At 44.1% G+C, this 17716-nt stretch overlaps 1 protein-coding gene across 1 annotated transcript in view; it reads left to right on the plus strand.

Annotated features, from left to right (window-relative positions):
• Nucleotides 1-17716, plus strand: part of DIP2C (disco interacting protein 2 homolog C) — a 209875-nt gene that overhangs the window by 142172 nt on the left and 49987 nt on the right. Inside the window, exons 25-29 of the mRNA XM_021690907.1 lie at nucleotides 376-499; nucleotides 954-1075; nucleotides 1923-2034; nucleotides 2122-2231; nucleotides 12612-12742. Of these exons, the coding sequence (XP_021546582.1) occupies nucleotides 376-499; nucleotides 954-1075; nucleotides 1923-2034; nucleotides 2122-2231; nucleotides 12612-12742 (599 nt within the window). The remainder of the gene's footprint in view (nucleotides 1-375; nucleotides 500-953; nucleotides 1076-1922; nucleotides 2035-2121; nucleotides 2232-12611; nucleotides 12743-17716) is intronic.

Raw genomic sequence — 17716 nt, forward strand, 5'->3', positions numbered from 1 at the left:
TCCAACATGGGGCTCCCTGCTCAGCGAAGAGTCGGCTTCTCCCTCTGCCGCTCCCCCTGCTTGTGCTCTCTCTCTCTCTCTCTGACAAATAAATAAAGTCTTTTAAAAAAATAAAATATTTCTTGTTAACACAGTGTATCTAGATGCTTCTTCGGTGCTGCCCTTCTTGGCCGGTGGGGGGAGAGGGAAGTGACCCCGAATGGCACAGGGTCTTCTGGGGGGTGGCCAGTGTGCTAAAACTGACAGGTGTGCAGACGCACTAATATCCACGTAAGTGTGCGTTTCAAATAAGGGAACTGGCCGGTACCTCCAGTCCGTCTCGATAAAGCTGTTCTGTTCAAAAACACCTCACCCACTTGTACTCGCAATCCCCAGGGTACGATAGCAAGCTCGCTAACGTGTGTGCAGCTGCATAAACGTGCCGAGAAGATCGCCGTGATGCTCATGGAGAGAGGACACCTGCAGGATGGGGACCACGTGGCTCTCGTCTACCCGCCAGGTGAAGGACGGGGCCGGCTCCAGAGCTGGCGGGACGGGCGCCGGCTGACTGCTGGCCCTGCCTTCTGTGTTGCTTGCCACAGCTGCTTGCAGCCTCTTGTGGGGACGGTGGTGCGTGCTGGGCAACTCGAGGGCATAAATAAGACGAAATTTCGCAGACATCTGTATCTGCCTCCTTACGTACTGAGGTAGCTCATTGAATCGATAGTCGTTAAACCCTCCACTAAACTGATCATCGTAGAGTTGAGTAATTGCTTAGAGAAATGACAGAAATTAAACTTGTGGGCTGCTTTGGCACCTTGTACCTAAAGGAACAGGCCAACAGGAAGTTACGGCCAAAGCCTAGCAAAGCTTGCGGGCGGAGGACAATCGGCAGCGGTCTCATGCCCGGGCTAGAACCTCTGCTGATGGCGATTGACTGTGTCGACTGAGAACTTTGCTCCTCTCCCATCTAGGAATAGACCTCATCGCTGCGTTTTACGGCTGCCTGTACGCAGGCTGTGTGCCAATAACCGTCCGCCCCCCACACCCACAGAACATCGCAACAACGCTGCCGACCGTGAAGATGATCGTGGAGGTAACCCTGCCTGGGAGTGCCAGGGCTCCTAGATCCCAGGGCCCATGGTGGGGCTGGCTCCAGGCCGGTGGGGCAGGTGTGGCCTCTAGCCTCCAGTTCTGGAAGTAGGGTTTCAGCTCCGGTGTGGGCTGGGGATGGCGTTGTGGGTGCATGGGGATTAGGGAGCCCTGGAGAAGGTAGCTCCTCGCCCACGGCACCTGGACAGACAGTGGGAGCTTCTGCACCAGACTGATGAGAAAGTCATGTAATGTTTTTAATGTTTATTTATTTAAATAACCAATGTGGGGCTCAAGCTCATGGCCCCAAGATCAAGAGTCACACACTCCTCTCACTGAGCTGGCCAGGTGCCCCAAAAGTCATATATTTTTTTTAATTTCTTTGCTCAAGGTTTAGAAATGTCCCATTCCTTTTTTAAAGCACGGATTTATTTTAATTGTTCTTATGCTTGGGAAGTTTAGAAGGATTAGGAGAAGTTTTTCCCCTTGGCGGAGGGACAGCTTAGTCTGGGGACAGCACATGCAAATTCTTCCAGTGGTGATGTTGGAAGATGGCCGAGGCCATTACTCCCTTTAGGAGGTAGCGATCATGTAAGTGGGTACCCGGGGCAGCTTTTATAGGACAGAGCTAACCGTGAGCACGGTGGTTGGGGTGCTCCTTTCTGAGCATGTGCGTCATGGGTGTCCCTCAGCTCCAGAAATGCCAGGGACCACAGTGTCCGTGAGCTCTGTGTGCTGTGGTCAGTTCCTGGCTCTGTCCTGCCTCTGGTGGCTGACACCGGCTCCGCGGGCTGTGAGGGCCAATGGCCTCGGGGTGCTGCGTAGTGAGCGGCGTGTTCTCTGACCGGCAGGTGAGTCGTTCTGCCTGCTTGATGACAACACAGCTCATCTGTAAGTTGTTACGGTCCAGGGAGGCAGCTGCGGCCGTAGACGTCAGGGCGTGGCCCCCCATCCTGGACACAGGTCAGTCCTCGAACCTGCCAGAGACGTTCTTGTGTGCCTCTGCTTTCCCACTGGGTCAGATACGCTAACGGCTTTGTTTTGCTCCAGATGATTTGCCAAAGAAGCGGCCCGCCCAGATCTACAAACCTTCCAACCCAGACACGCTAGCTTATCTCGACTTCAGCGTGTCCACGACCGGGATGCTTGCTGGAGTGAAGGTGAGAAACATGGTCTGCACAGTGTGTGGTTACGAGCCACGCGGGGCTGTCCCTTGACGTTCTTCTGTAGAGTGGGACTCTAGCAGGCACTTGAAGGGCCACGTGGGAGGGGTGCGTCCCTGCCCTTCCTGAGACTGTAAGATGCGTGACCATTTCCATGGTGACCTAGGCTGGCCGATTCTTTCCACACGGTCCAACTGTTTTTTTTGTATGTAAACACAGCCTCATTAGCCCCTAGTAAAGAGTTGCATATCTTTCTTCCAAATGGTTCTCAAATCCCCAGTGCTCTGTTATAAAACTCGGTGCACTGGGGTTTCTTCCCTTTTTAGCTTGGGTTCCATCCTGGCTGGCTGACCACTGACCCTTGTTCATACCAAAGAATGGAGCTGCAGTTGACCCTTGAACAACTCGGGGGGGGGTTAGGAGCACCCCCACCCCTTTGCAGTCGAAAATCTGCGTATGACTTTTGAGTCCCCCAAAACTTAGCTACTTACAGCCTCCTGGAAATCTTACCAGTGACATAAACAATCCATTAACACCTATTTTGTGTGTTCTATGTATTACATACTGTATTCTCACAGTAAAGTAAGCTGGAGAAAAGAAAATCCTGTTGAGAAAGTCACGAGGGAGAGAAGAAATGTTTACAGTCCTGCCCTATAAAAAACCAGTGTGCAAGGGGACCGGCGCTCACAATCCCGTGTCATTCAGGGGTGCGCCGTGCTGTGTGCTTCACCTCGTGAGGACCATCAGGGCTCGGGCAATGTCCCTGTCAAGGGACTGGTACGTCCTCTGTAGCCTCAGGAAGCCCTTGGCCCACCCTCGGGGTCTGACCCCTCTGTTTGTGTCATTTACCTCAGTTCTCTTTCTCTACTTTTTTTTTTTCTTCAATTTTTTTAATTGTTAAATACACTTAACATAAATTCACCTTAACAACCGACCTAAGTATACGGATCAGGAGCATTAAAAACACTCGCACTGTTGTGGAGCTGTCCCTACCACCCGCCCCCATAACTCACCGCATCTTGTGAAACTGAAACTTACTACCTGTTAATCAAGAGCCCCCATCCCCTCCACCAGCACCCACCATCTCCCTTCTGTCTCTGGGATTTTGACAACTCTGGGGACCCCATAGAGGTGGAGTCCTGCAGCAGTGTCCTTTTGTGACTGGCTCGTTAAACGTACTGTAATGTCCCGGGGTTCATCCATGTTGTCGAGGGGCTCAGAATTCCTTTTTAAGGCTAAGTTAACATTTCATTGACGTTTGGCCTTTGCGTTCATCTGTCAGCGAACAGTAGGGCTGCTTCCAAGGGTTAGCTCTTGTAAGCGATGCTGCTGTGAACAAAGATGTGCAAGCCTCTCTTAACACACTGCTTTCACGTCTTCTGGGTATATGCCAAGAAGTGGAATTCGGGGTCATATGACCATTCCATTTTTAATCCCGGGAGGGAATTGCCATGCTGTTTTCCATGGTGGCCATACCATTTCACCTTCCCTCATCCTTGTCAGCTCTTAGAGTTTTCTGGTTTTTTGTTGTTGTTGTTTCAATAGTAGCCATTCTAATGAGTGTGCAGTGGTATCTCATTGTGGTTTTTTGATTTGTACTTTCCTAATGATTAGTGATGTTAAGCATCTTTTCATGCAATTAATGGCCATTTGTACATCTTCTTTGGAGAAATATCTATCCAAATCCTTTGAATCAAGTTTCTTGGTTGTTGTTGTTGTTGTTGTTGTTGTTGAGTCTTACAAATTCTCTGTATATTCTGGATATTAAACCCTGAATTTTCTCCTATTCTGTGGATTGCCTTCTTACTCTGTGGATAGTGTCTTTTGATGCACAAAATTTTTAAATTTTCATACAGTCCAATTTTGTCCTTTTTTTTTTTTGGCCTATGCCTTTGGTCATATCTAAGAAATCATTGCCTAATTACGGTGTCATAAAGCTTTGTATTATGTTTTCTTCCAAGAATTGTATTATCTTAGGTCTTACATTTCTGTCTTTGACTCAATTGTTAATTTTTCTCTGTGGTTTTAGGTAAAGGTCCAACCTCATTCTTTTTTTTTTTTTAAGATTTTATTTATTTATTTGAGACAGAGAGAATGAGAGAGAGCGCGCACATGAGAGAGGGGAGGGACAGAGGCAGAAGCAGGCTCCCTGCCAAGCAGGGAGCCCGATGCGGGACTCGATCCAGGGACTCCAGGATCATGACCTGAGCCGAAGGCAGTTGCTTAACCAACTGAGCCACCCAGGCGCCCCAACCTCATTCTTTTGCATGCAGAGACCCAATTTTCTCAGCACCATTTGTTGAGAAGACTGTCTCTTCCCTCTTGGCACCCTTGTCAAAAATCAGTTGGCCATAAATGCAAGGATTTTTTTTTTGTTCTGGGCTCTGTATTTTCTTCTATTAATCTATGCATCTGTTTTTATGCCAGTACTGCACTGTTTTGACTACTGTATATTTGTAGTAAATCAGGAAGTGTGAGTCCTCTATTTCTTTTCAAGATTGTCTTGGCTTTTCAGATTTCCTTGAGATTCTGTTTGAAGTTTTTGATGCATTTTCTACTACAAAAAATACCATTGAAATTTTTTTATTTAAATTCAATTAGCCAATGAATAGTATATCATTAGTTTTTAGTATAATGTTCAATGATTCATTAGTTGCAAATAACACCCAGAGACTGCCTTGAGTCTGTATTGTTTAGGGTAGTATTGATGTCTATGAATATGGTATATGTTTTTTTATTTATGTCTTCAATTTCTTTGGCAAATTTTATAGTTTTCATTGTACAAGTCTTTCACCTCCTTGGTTGAGTTAATTCCTAAGCATTTTATGCTTTGATGCTACTGTAAATAGACTTGTTTTAATTTCCTCTTCAGATTTTTCATTTAATGTATAGAAATGCAAGTGATTTTTGCTTGCTGACTTCTTATCCTGCTACTTTGCTGAATTTATGATTTTTAATAATTTTTGTGTGAAATATTTAGTGTTTTCGATATATATATAAGTTCATTTTATCTATGAACAGAGATTATTTTACTTCTGTCTTTCCAATCTGTGTGCCTTGTATTTATTTTTCTTACCTAATTGCTTGGGCTAGAACTTCTAGTACAGTGTTGACTAGAAAGGGTGCCTTGTTCCTGATTGTAGAGGTAAAGCTTTGAGTTTTTCATGGCTGAGTATGATGTTCTCTGTGTTCTTCATATATGGCTTTTATTATGTTGAGGCCCTTTTTTTCTATTCCTAGTCTATTGAGTGTTTTTATCATAAAAGGTTGTTGAATTTTATCAGATGCTTTTTTTTTTTTTTACATCAATTGAGATGTCATATGGGTTTTTTCCTCTCATTCTTTTAATGTGATATATTGATTGATTTTTTTAAAGATTTTATTTTTAAGTTATCTTTACACCCAATATGGGGCTCAAACTCACAACCCTGAGTTCCGGAGTCACATGCTTCTCCAACTGAGCCAGCCAGGTTCCCCTATTGATTGATTTTTCATATGTAGAGCCAACATTGCCTTCCAGGAATAAATCCCACTGATATATAAGCCTTTTAATATGCTACCAAATTGGGTTAGTACTTTGTTGAGGATTTTTGCATCAGTGTTCAGCAGGGATATTGGTCTGTAGTCTTCTGTCTTTATAGTGTCTTTGGCTTTGGTATCAGGGTTATGCTGACCTGACAGAATGAATTAAGAAGTGTTCCTTTCTCTTCAGTTTTTTGGAAAAGTTTGAGAAGGACTGGTATTAGTTCATCTTTAAAAAAAATTTTTTTAATTTATTTTAGAGAGAGAGTATGTGTGCATATTGGGGGGAAGGGCAGAGGAAGAGGGAGAAAGAGAATCCCAAGCAGACTCCCCACTGAGGATGGAGCCTGACTTGGGGCTTGATCTCACAACCCTAAGATCATGACCTGAGCTGAAATCAAGAGTCAGATGCTCAACCGTCTGAGCCACCCAGGTGCTCTGGTATTAGTTTATTTTTAAATGTTTGGTTCATTTTAGTAGTGAAGTCATCGGGTATAGGGCTTTTCTTTGTTGGGAAATCTTCTTTACTGATTTGATCTTACTGTTTGTAAGTTTATTCAGACTTTTTATTCTTCATGATTTAGTCTTTGTAAGTTTTGTGTTCCTTCTTGATAATTTGTGTTTCAGTTTCCATGAAATGCAATTTCTCCATTTCATATTGGTTGTGCAGTGTGTTGGTGTACAGTTGTTCATAGTACTCTCTTATAATTAATTTTATTTCTGTAGAATCTATAGTAAATGTCCCAACTTTCATTTCAGATTTTAGTAATTTGAGTGTTTCTTCCTTTTTTCTTAGTCCATCTAGCTAAAGGTTTGTCTGTTTTGTTGATTATTTCAAAGAACCAACTTTTGCTTTTATTGACTATCTCTACTACTTCTCCACTCTCTATTTGCTTACCTCCGTTCTAATCTTTATTATTTCCTTCCTTTTGCTAGCTTTGGGTTTAGTCTGTTCTTCTGTCTCTCATTCCTTAAGTTGTAAAGTTAGGTTGTTGATGTGAGATCTGTCTTGTTTTTAACCTGTTTATATAAATTTCTGCATTAACATTGCTTTTGCTGTGTCCTGTAAGCTTTGGTATGTTGTATTTTCATTTGCATTTGTGTCTAAGTATTTTATGATTTCCCTTGTGGTTATTTAAGAGTGCATTTTTTTAATTGTGGGTTTTCCAGTTTTCCTTCTGTTACCAATTCCTAACTTCATCCTGTTGTGGTTGGAGAAGATACTTCATATGGTATCTATCTTTTTAAATCTATTGAGACTTAATTTGTGGCCTAAAATATGGTCTATCCTGGAATATGACCCAAGTGTTCTTGAGAAGAGTGTGTATTCCATTGTGGTTGAGTGTTCTCTGTGTCCCTCAGATCTCTTTGGTTTATTGTGTTTGGTCTCCTATTTTCTTTTTTTTTTTTAAGATTTTTATTTATTTATTTGACAGAGACACAGCGAGAGAGGGAACACAAGCAGGGGGAGTGGAGAGGGAGAAGCAGACTCCCCACGGAGCAGGGAGCCTGATGCAGGGCTCAATCCCAGGACCCTGGGATCATGACCTGAGCCGAAGGCAGACACTTAACAACTGTGCCACCCAGGCACCCCTCTTTTTTTTTTTTTTTTAATGTGTCTTCTTTGTGGTTGTTCTGACTATTATCAAGAGTAGGGTATTGAAGGGCGCCTGGGTGGCTCAGTCGGTTAAGCGACTGCCTTCGGCTCGGGTCATGATCCTGGAGTCCCGGGATCGAGTCCCGCATCGGGCTCCCTGCTCCGCGGGGGGTCTGCTTCTCCCTCTGACCCTCCTCCCTCTCGTGCTCTCTGTCTCTCGTTCTCTCTCGCAAATAAATAAATAAAATCTTTAAAAAAAAAAAAAAAAAAAGAGTAGGGTATTGAAGTTTCTGTCACTGAAGAAACGTCAATTTCTCCTTTTAGTTTTGTCCATTTTTGATTCATCTGTTTTGATAGTCTGTTGTCTGGTGTGTAGTTGTTTATAATTGTTAAATCTTCTTGCTGTACCGAACCCTTTATTAATATGTAATGCCCCTCTCTGTCTCTTACAACCTTTTTGGAAGTCTATATGTCTGATATTAGTTTAGCTATCTCTGCTCTCTTTTGGTTACTGTTTGCATGGAATGTCTTTATCCATTCTTTCACTTTCAAATTACTTGTGTCTTTTGATCTAAAATGAATCTCTTGGGGGCGCCTGGGTGGCACAGTTGGCTGGGGATCCAACTCTTGGTTTTGGCTGGGGTCGTGGTCTCAGGGTCATGAGATCAAGCCCCGTGTCGGGCTCCACACAGAACACAAAGTCTGCTTGGAGTTTCTGTCTCCCTCTCCCTCTGCCCCCCACCCCTGCATGCTTGCTCTCTCTTTCTCTCTCTTGCTCTCTCACTCTCTCTCTCAAATAAATAAATCTTTTTAAAAAATAAATAAAAAATAAATAAAATGAGTCTCTTGTAGGCACCATATGGTATTTTATGTATTTTATTCACTCTGCCAATTTCTGTCTTTGGAGAATTAATCTGTTTACATTACACTAATTACTGGTAAGAAGGGACTTCTGTGGGGTACCTGGGTGGTGCAGTCGATTAAGTGTCTGACTCTTTATTTTGGCTCAGGTCATGATCTCAGAGTCGTGAAATCTAGCCCTGTGTTGAGCTCCCCACTCAGCTCAGCACTCTCCCTCTGCCCTTCCCCTTACTCGCACTCTCGCTCTCTCTCAAATTTTTTTTTTTTTAAAAGAAGGGACTTCTGTCATCTTGCTCATTATTTTCTATATGTCTTACAACCTTCTTGTTACTCATTTCCTGCATTACTATCTTGTTTTGTGCTTAGTTGATTTTTTGTAGTGAAACATTCAAATTCCTTTCTCATTTCCTTTCATATATATTCTACAGGTTTTGTTTTTGAGGTGACCATGGGGATCGGGTTGGGCAGCCTACAGTTGTAATTCTCCAGTTTGGATTTTCCCTACTTAATTTCAGGGACACAAAAAAACTGCTCCATCTCTACCTCTCTCAGTTGCTGATTCACAAAGTTATATCTTTATACACTGTGTGGCCCAAAATATGTAGTGATAATTCTTTTAAATGCATTGGTCTCTTAAGTTATGTAGGGAAAAAAAAGTGGAATTTAAACCCAAAGTTACAGTAACAGTTTTTTGACTGATAATTGTTTTGTTTTACCGTATTATTCTCTTAAATCACGTAGAAAAGGAAGGGTAGAGTTATAAAGTATTGCTGTGATTATACTAGCTTTTTTAAGACTTGTTCATTTATTTTAGAGGTGGGAGGAGAGAGAGCAAGTGAGGGGAAGGGCAGAGGGAGAGAATCTCAGGCTGACTCCCTGCTGAGCGTGGAGCCCAACACGGGGCTCAGTCTTACAACCTTGAGATCGTGACCTGAGCTAAAATCAGGAGTCAGACGCTTACCCAGCTGAGCTACCCAAGTGCCCCAGGATTACACTAGCTTTTATAATTGCCTTGTATTCACCTTTACTGAGATCTTAATTTATTCAGTGACTTCAGGTTGCATCTAGTGTCTTTCTGTTTCAACCTGTAGGACTCCCTTGAGCCTTTCATGGCAGATCTAAATGTCATGAGTGCCCACAACTTTTTCTTTAATGGGAATGTCTTAATTTTTCCAAAATTAATTGCCATTGCCCAAGCCTTCCTCTGGAAGTTAAAAACCTTAACAGACTCCAGAGCTCCAAATAGTTGCATCATTTTCTGCCCACACAATTGTTGTCTGGTTGCTATGAAGACCGTCTTCCCAGAATCCTCTCCTCTGCTTTCCAGTAGAATCTGATCCACCAAATAAAGTGGAATATAAAATAAAATAATTCTTCAAAAGCCTTTTGAAGACTTACTTGTTTGAGAGAGAGAGAGAGCATGCACCAGCAGGGAGGGGGGAGAGACAATCTCAAGGAGGCTCCACACTGAGCAGAGCTCAACCTGGGGCTTGATCTCACGACCCTGAGATCATGACCTGAGCCGAAATCAAGAGTCTGTCACTTAACCGACTGTGCCACCCAAGTGCCCCTTCAAAAGCCTTTTGGAGTACAGATTTCTTTTCAGACCAGGATAAGTGACTTACCACAGTGCTGAAGGTGGCCTGGAGCCGCCTCCGGTCGTAGCCGAAGGGAAACACACACTTGGATCCTACCGTTTTCATGGTCTACAGAGGTGGAGGCTATAATGTTACATCTTGATTCGATAAAGATACTTCTGCTTGAAACAGAGATAAAGCGATCTATGCTATTACTTCGTGGTGATTCCACTTAATATAAGTATAAACCCTAGGAATCCCAGAGAGAGGAGTAACTAGACTTTCTCTCAAACTTATGAAATCTTTCTTTTTTAAAGATTTATTTATTTTAGAGAGTGAGAGAGTGCATGCAAGGGGGGTGGGGAGGGGCAGAGGGAGAGAAAGAGAATCTCAAGCAGACTCCGGGCTGAGCATGGATCCCTATGTGGGGCTCGATCTCATGACCCTGAGATCATGACCTGACCTGAAACCAAGAGTCGGCCGCTTAACCGACTGAGCCACCCACGTGCCCCTTGAATTTATGAAAGTTTTTATTAAACTTCTGACATTTAATTTGTTTGACGAGTACCTGAGATGAAACCTATTGTGATGTCATTTAATGAAAACCCATATGCCTTAAGTACTGAGAGGCACAAACAGAGCTGAAATCATCTGGTTTATAGTCTGTTCTGATGGAAATTCCTTCTACCTCTTTGGTTGCACTTGTCACCATGTTTCTTGGAAATGTTAATACACTTTCAGCCTTTGGACAGAAATGTCATTAAGCCTTCTGTGAAATACCAAAAGTTGAGAGAAAGAAGTTTACCCAGTAAACTGTTTTCTCCATAATGGGCACTGTGTAATGTCTGATTTAGTGTAAGACCCATGAGTATGTGTTTTATGTTCAGTTTAAGTTTTATAATACTAACTCTTCAAAAGTGTAATTTGAACTCTGACAGTTCCTGGTAGCTCCTGGATACAATTTGCTCGATGTCCATGAGGACGTCATGTGGGGGACCCATATAGCATCTGCTGTTTCCTTCAGATCAATTGCCCTCTGGGCCTCCACACAGGATGTTTTAGAACTGTGGTGGCTCTCCCTTCTACCGAGGGTGCTCACTCTCAGGTGGGGTGTGCCGCTGATGTTCGCCCAGACCGTGGACACTTAGTTCATCATCAGCCAAAGTCATACTGCACTCGAAAGTAACCCTTCCCAAGAGAAGTCCTAAGGTGCATCCTAAAAATAAATACAGGTGCCCTCATCCCTGAGTCCTCTAACTGACTACATCTGCTCTCAGTGTCTCTTCCAGAGTAGAGCATGAGAGCTTGTTGTTTGGGGCTTATGGAAAACTAATTCCTTATCCAGGTAGGAGTCTGTCTTCATAAGAATTGGGCATTTTTCTTCCAACTTGGGCTATGGGTCTGTGATGTTGATAGGGTCCAAGATTGCTGTGAGCTTGGACATGAGATGTTCAGCTTTCCTGGTTGCTTTTTTCTTAATCTGTCTGTGTTCTTGTCACTTTGATGAGATTTGTTCATGCTTACTCACCCTCAAGACCCAGAACCCTCTATGAGCCCCAGGGCGATGGGAGAACCCATTCTCTGCTCTCCACATATGTTGTTAAAATGTTCACGGGCCCCACAGTTAACAGAGTTCTCTCTCAATTTCCCACTGGCTCACAAGCTCCTGGGGTTGGAGGCTGTGTTTTATTCTTTTTTATATTCAGAGCACCTAATACAAAGCCTGATACATAGCATGTCCTCAGTTAATATAATGAATATTTGCTGACCTGAGCTGAGCTGAAGAACTCTGTTCCTGCTAAAAACAGTACCTGCACAGAGCTAGGGGTTCAGGAAAGGTTCATTTTAGTGAGAATCTTGGTAATTTTGATAGTTAGGATTTTACTAACTCCCCATCCAGCAGGCAGGAGGTTGAAGGAATGTTTCATAAATCCAGCGTTATTTCTTCTTTAAGCAAATATTGTGGCTTTGACAGCAAGCTAAAAGGAACCACTTGTGTGTTCGATTCTGGGGTAATTCTGTATTACCTTTTGTGAATTCCGTGAAGTACCCACAGTGAAACCTGCCACCAGAGCGTCTAACGGTGCTCCCACGTTCACGACACAAGCATCCCCCACTCCCGGCTTCTCTCCTCCGTTGCTGGGGTGGCTAACGGTGCTTTCCCCAGACATTTGGCGGGGTCTGCCTGCATGTGAGGGTGCTCGCTCCCACCCCTCCCACAGCTCAGCTCCAGGGCCATCAGCTTCAGATGCATGGAAGACATGTTTAAAACCACAAACTCGAAAAATTTTCCTTTCCCTCTCAGGTTGGCTTGGCTAGAGAGCTTCTGTGAGAAAACTGATTTGTATTAGATACGTTTTACAGTATTTTACAGTCACTCACGTTAGATTCTGGCTGTGGGCGCCCCCCTTCTGTCACCTCTGTCGTGCGGGGAGTGGGGTTCCTGGGGCATGTGACCGTCAGCAAACCGCCTCCTCTGAGCCTGGTTTCCTGATCACTGACATGGGATGTCCGTCCACCGTGCCCCACTGGCCCTATCGCATGACAGGCACGTGGAAGTCAGATGCAGTCCCGACCTGGAGAGGGGCCCCGAGCCCTAGGGTGTCCCCACCTTCTTCACAGCGTGGTGGCATTGCAGGACACGGTTACTTCAGCTGCAGGATTCCTAGGTCTGGAGGCCCAGGAAGTGCTGCATGTGGTTTAGTCGTTGAAAATGGGAGCACTGACGGGAACCGTAGCCCAGTAGCCCCCTTCCTGCAGTCCCCTTGGGGCGCTGGAGGCCAGGCTGCATGGACTGAGGGTGGCCTTGCTGTCTTACAGATGTCCCATGCAGCCACCAGTGCCTTCTGCCGTTCCATTAAGCTGCAGTGTGAGCTCTACCCTTCTCGAGAAGTGGCCATCTGCTTGGACCCTTACTGTGGACTTGGGTTTGTCCTATGGTGCCTCTGTAGGTAAGTACCCTCTTGAACATCTTTGCAATGATGACCAAATCAGTCATGCACCCCCTTTCTAGACCATTTGCAGAGGAGATGCCAGTGTCTGGGGGGGGGGCGCTGCCACCTCCCGAGGGGCCGGCCGCGGTGGAGTCACAGATGGGTCGCTGTCCCGTCCCTCCTCAGCTCCGCGATCCGGGAAGAGCAGGCACATCGCGGTGCTATCCACACTCTTCAGCATTTGCTGAGCCCCGCAGAGACCAGAGACTCTGGGCTCATTCTGGGAGGCTGCCCGGTGGGGACCCCTGTTTCCAAGTGAGGACACCAGGCTGAGCCTTTGGTTCTTTGCCTTTAAATCCTAACCATTATCCACCCTGGAATGTGTATTAAATCGGTGGGCACTTCAGGCTCCCTCCTGCTTCAGGCCTCTCCCTCCTGGGTGGGAGGAACGTCAGCTGCAGGAAGGCAGGGAGCTCCCCGTGAGAACCCCGCCCAGCCCACCACAGTCCAGCCCCCCAGCCCCAGTGCCCCCAGTGCCGGCCGGTAGCAGGCTCAGCAAGGGTCTGCAGAGACAGTGAACACATGGAGATGCATTAGCATTTCTTTGGACTACATACGTGTTCACTGTAGAAACTTTAGGGAGTACGAAATAGCATGAAGAACATGAAGACCTCAGTGACCATACCACCTCATGACACCAGGAAATACTCACCATTAGCATTTTGCATATAGTCTTCCAGAGTTTGGTTTGGAAGGTAGCATACTATTTGTTGTTAACACTTCAAGCTTCTGTAAGTGTATGGAGAATGCCATAGTACACACCGTGCCCACCATCCAGCTCCCCACAGACCGCGTTTGGATGGTTCTGTTTCATCTCTCCTTCTAGTTTTTTCTGCCCCTGTGTTCCATTCGGCATTTTAAAGCAATCACCAAACAACGTGATTTCACCATAAACCATTAAGTATGCATACGGTTTTGTGACTGTGCCTTAATATAGGTATAAAACTGCGATGCTACCATTTGAAAGTTGTTATGATTTCCTTTCTTCTTAATAGTCTGTAATGTCTTCTCTCACGTCTTTAAATACACTTCAAAAACAATTCTTCTAAGGCATTCCTAATATTTAATAGTGGAATTAAAATCCATCCAGTCCTGTATTTTTGAAAAAAAATTTCTTTTGGAAAAAAAGGAGTTTTTGCAATTCATTCTAATTAGAACAATTAAAGTTTTTGAGACAGCAAATTCAATTAAAATATTTAATGATTTTTGCCTCACTGTAAAATGCAGTAGTATCGCGGGTAAATTTTTTTCTTGGGAAATAGTTTAGAATATGGCATTCCAGCAGAGGAACCAAGTGACCCTTGGCCAACTGAGAAGGAAGCCTGTCCTGAACCACCAGATGTGTGTGGAGGAGACTGTGTGTCCCTTGGCAAGGACACCAGTCGAGCCGAAGCCAGTGGATGGGATGCTTTCCCATCCTGGGGCTCGCCGGGCCTAACCCTCGTGACATCACCAGAGAGGCTGCCTGTCGGCGGGAAAGTCAGTGTTTGACTTGCACCAGTAGCAGCAGGAACACGGTGGGGCTCTTGAAAGGGGCTCTAAGGAAACTCTACCTAATGAGCATCTTTCCTGCAAATTCGTTCTGAAGTCCTGAAATTACAATGTTCTGTAGATTGCCTCTGCAATGCTAAAATAAACACATAAGAACTATAAACTTCTTCCTTCTGAAGCCCTCTGTAGAAACAGATCCAGACAAACTTGCTTAAAAACTGGACCTGGGAGCATCTACCCCAGGAGTGCTGAGAACGCCCAGCACCTGTCAGTACTGTGGATACCAGTAGTCTCTCAGATGAGCTAGTGTTCACTCAAGAAATGGCCGATTTCAGGGCTGGTACAGGAGATGCACAAGGTGAACCTGAATGTCTTTTCGTGCAAGAAAGCGCGCATGGTAGGAGGGTGACATGTCCTTTGGAGGGGCTCCCACTGGTCAAACTGGGGGGACTTCAGCATCAAAATAAAGATTATGATAGGTAAGACTGGATAAAATAGAAAATCATCTCACTATTCAGGCAGACGGACAAATTGAAAGCTTGATTGATAGAGTAGACAGCTAGAAAATAGTTGTTCATTATAAAGGGGAGGAGAGAACCTTCACGGCAGGGACACGGGGCTGTTGTGCATCACCCAGAGAGTTGCAGCGAAGGAAGCAGCGTCACGTCCAGGGTCTTCCTGACAAAGACCCTTCCCTGAACCACTGAGTCCAGGGAGCATCAGACCCAGACTGAGGGATGCCCGTAGCTGCTGTCTGTGGCCACGAACGCCAGGATCACAGAGTCACACAAGCCCTGAGGACCCAGCGGGCAGGCTGATGGCATCTGTGCATGTGTTTCCCAATGGTCTCCTTTCTCTGTAAAAGTCACCGTCAGGACCACAGGCAAACGTGAAGAGGGTCCGAGGCTTCAGTGGAAGAAATGTATGTTTCCTGATTTTGATGTCTTAGCTGGCCATATGGAGAAAAATAAACTTGCTTCCTGGAAATATCTGCTGATGTATTTTGGGTTGATGGGGCATCATCAGGTCAGTGACCCATCCTCAAGTGATTCAAGAGGGGAAAAAGTTATTTCTACTTAAAACTTTTCTGTAACTTTACAATGGTTTCAACATTTCTAAAAACTTTAATACAACTTCTGTGTCTTCATCCTAAAGTTCCCTTCAGTCATAAAATAGAGTATTATTTCTCTGAGAATCATGATATTAACAGAATTGTTTCAAAATAGTCTTAAGATCAAATATGTCGGGGCGCCTGGGTGGCTCAGTCGTTAAGCGTCTGCCTTCAGCTCAGGTCATGATCCCAGGGTGCTGGAATCGAGTCCCGCATCGGGCTCCCTGCTCCGCGGGAAGCCTGCTTCTCCTTCCCACTCCCCCTGCTTGTGTTCCCTCTCTCGCTGTATCTCTCTCTGTCAAATAAATAAAATCTTTAAAAAAAAAAAAAAAGATCAAATATGTCTTAAAATGCATTTCCAATCGTTGATGTTCATGGGTTAGAAGTTTCAATATTATTAAAATGGAAATTCTCTGCAAATAGATCTAGAGATTTGATGTAGTTCCTGTCAAAATCTCAGCAGGGTTTTGTTTTGTTTTTTTAAGCAGAAATGGACAACTTTATCCTAAAATTAAAAAAAAAAAAAACACAATATCCAAAACAATTTTGGAGTAATATAACAAAGTTGAAAAACTCAGACTTCCCAATTTCAACATTTATGCAATAACCAGGCCAGGGCTGGGCTGACGTAAAGGTAGTAGGAAGGTAGATGCAGAAAAAAGAGCCAGTGAAACAGAATTGGGAGTCCGGAAACTGGTGACCTCTTACATGTGGTCACTTCATTTCTCAACAAAGGAACCACGGCAGCTCAATGATGAAAGGGTAGTATTTTCAATGAATGATGCTTGGGAATGTTGGCTGTTCATCTGCAAAAAGATTAAACTTTTACGTTACATCATGTAAATAAATTCACATTAGGTTGCAGACATTAATGTAGGAAATAAGACTTTTAGAAGGAGACAGAGGAATCAGTCTTTATAATCTTGAGCTAGGCAGAGTTCTTAGATATGGTACCAGAGGTACAATACATAAAAGAAATATTGACAGATGTGGCTTCAATAAAACTAAAAATGTGGGCACATCAAGCAACACTATTAAGAAAGTTGGAAATAAAAGCCACAGACTGGGGAAAAATATGTGCAAATCGTAACCTGATAGAGTCCCTCCAACCAAATATAAAACGAATTCTCAAAACTCAAGAAGACACACAACATGATTTAAAAATAGGCAACAGATTTGAATAGCATTTCACCAAAAATACACAAATGACTTATAAGCACATGAAAAGATGCTTAACATTGTTTAGGGAAATGCAAATTAAAACCAGTGAGATAACACTTCATACCCGCTGGAGCACATATAGCCACAAACCCCAGAAAGTAACAAGGTTGGGGGACTTGTATTTTCTGGTTTCAAAACTGTACCGCAAAGCAACAGTAACCAAGGATGTGCAAAAACTGGAATTCTCCGACATTGTTGACGGGAATGTGAAATGGTGAAACCATGGTTGGGCACGTTCTTAAAAATTAAACATAAATTCACAGTCTGACCCAGCAGTTCTGCTCATAGGCATCAGCCAAAGCATCTGCCAAAGCAAAGGGAAATCACTGGAAGCCTTGATGTGTGAAATGTCCCTAGCAGCCTTCGTAAAAGCAAGCAAGCAAGAAAAAGACAAATCCACAGGTCGACCAGGATGAACAATGTTTGTTCATATCCATACAACGCAATACAGCTGCAGTGCGGATAAACTTCAGAAACAACTCACGGAGAGAAAGGAGCCAGATGCAAAAGACCACATATTCCGTGATTGTATCGTATGACGCCATTTATATGAAATGTCTGGGAAAGGCAACTCTGCAGAGACAGAAAGTAGAGTAGTGGTTGATTGGGGCTGGGGTCGAAGCACGATGGAGCACAGATGCGTTGGAAATGTTCTAGAACTGCACTGTGGTGATAATGATACAACTCTGCAAATTTAGTAAAAATCCTTTCATGGGGTGATTTTATGGTATGCACGTTATACCTAAATAAAACTCTTTTAAAAAATCAAACAGCCTGTCATCGGGGTAACTGGGGCACACAGGGCAGACAGTAACCCGCCCACCACAGGGTACGTGTGTTATAGGGAGCCATGCGTCTGCCTTGCTCCGAGTGCCCAAGTTCTGAGGGTTTGTATGTTTTCTCAGGTTAGTAAGCTGAAATCACCGAACTACAGTTGTGAAATTTTATGTTACCAAAATGTCTTCTTTTTCCTCCTAGTCAGCCATGTTTTTCTTTTTTTAAGTAGACTATTTTTCAGAACAGTTTAAGGTGTGCTTTGAGATGCTTGAGTGTATTTCATACAGCGTGTGCATAAATAGCAACTGGCATACAACATTTTCTTCTACTAC

This window comes from Neomonachus schauinslandi, chromosome 5, assembly GCF_002201575.2.
Source record: "Neomonachus schauinslandi chromosome 5, ASM220157v2, whole genome shotgun sequence".
Classification (NCBI taxonomy): domain Eukaryota; kingdom Metazoa; phylum Chordata; class Mammalia; order Carnivora; family Phocidae; genus Neomonachus; species Neomonachus schauinslandi.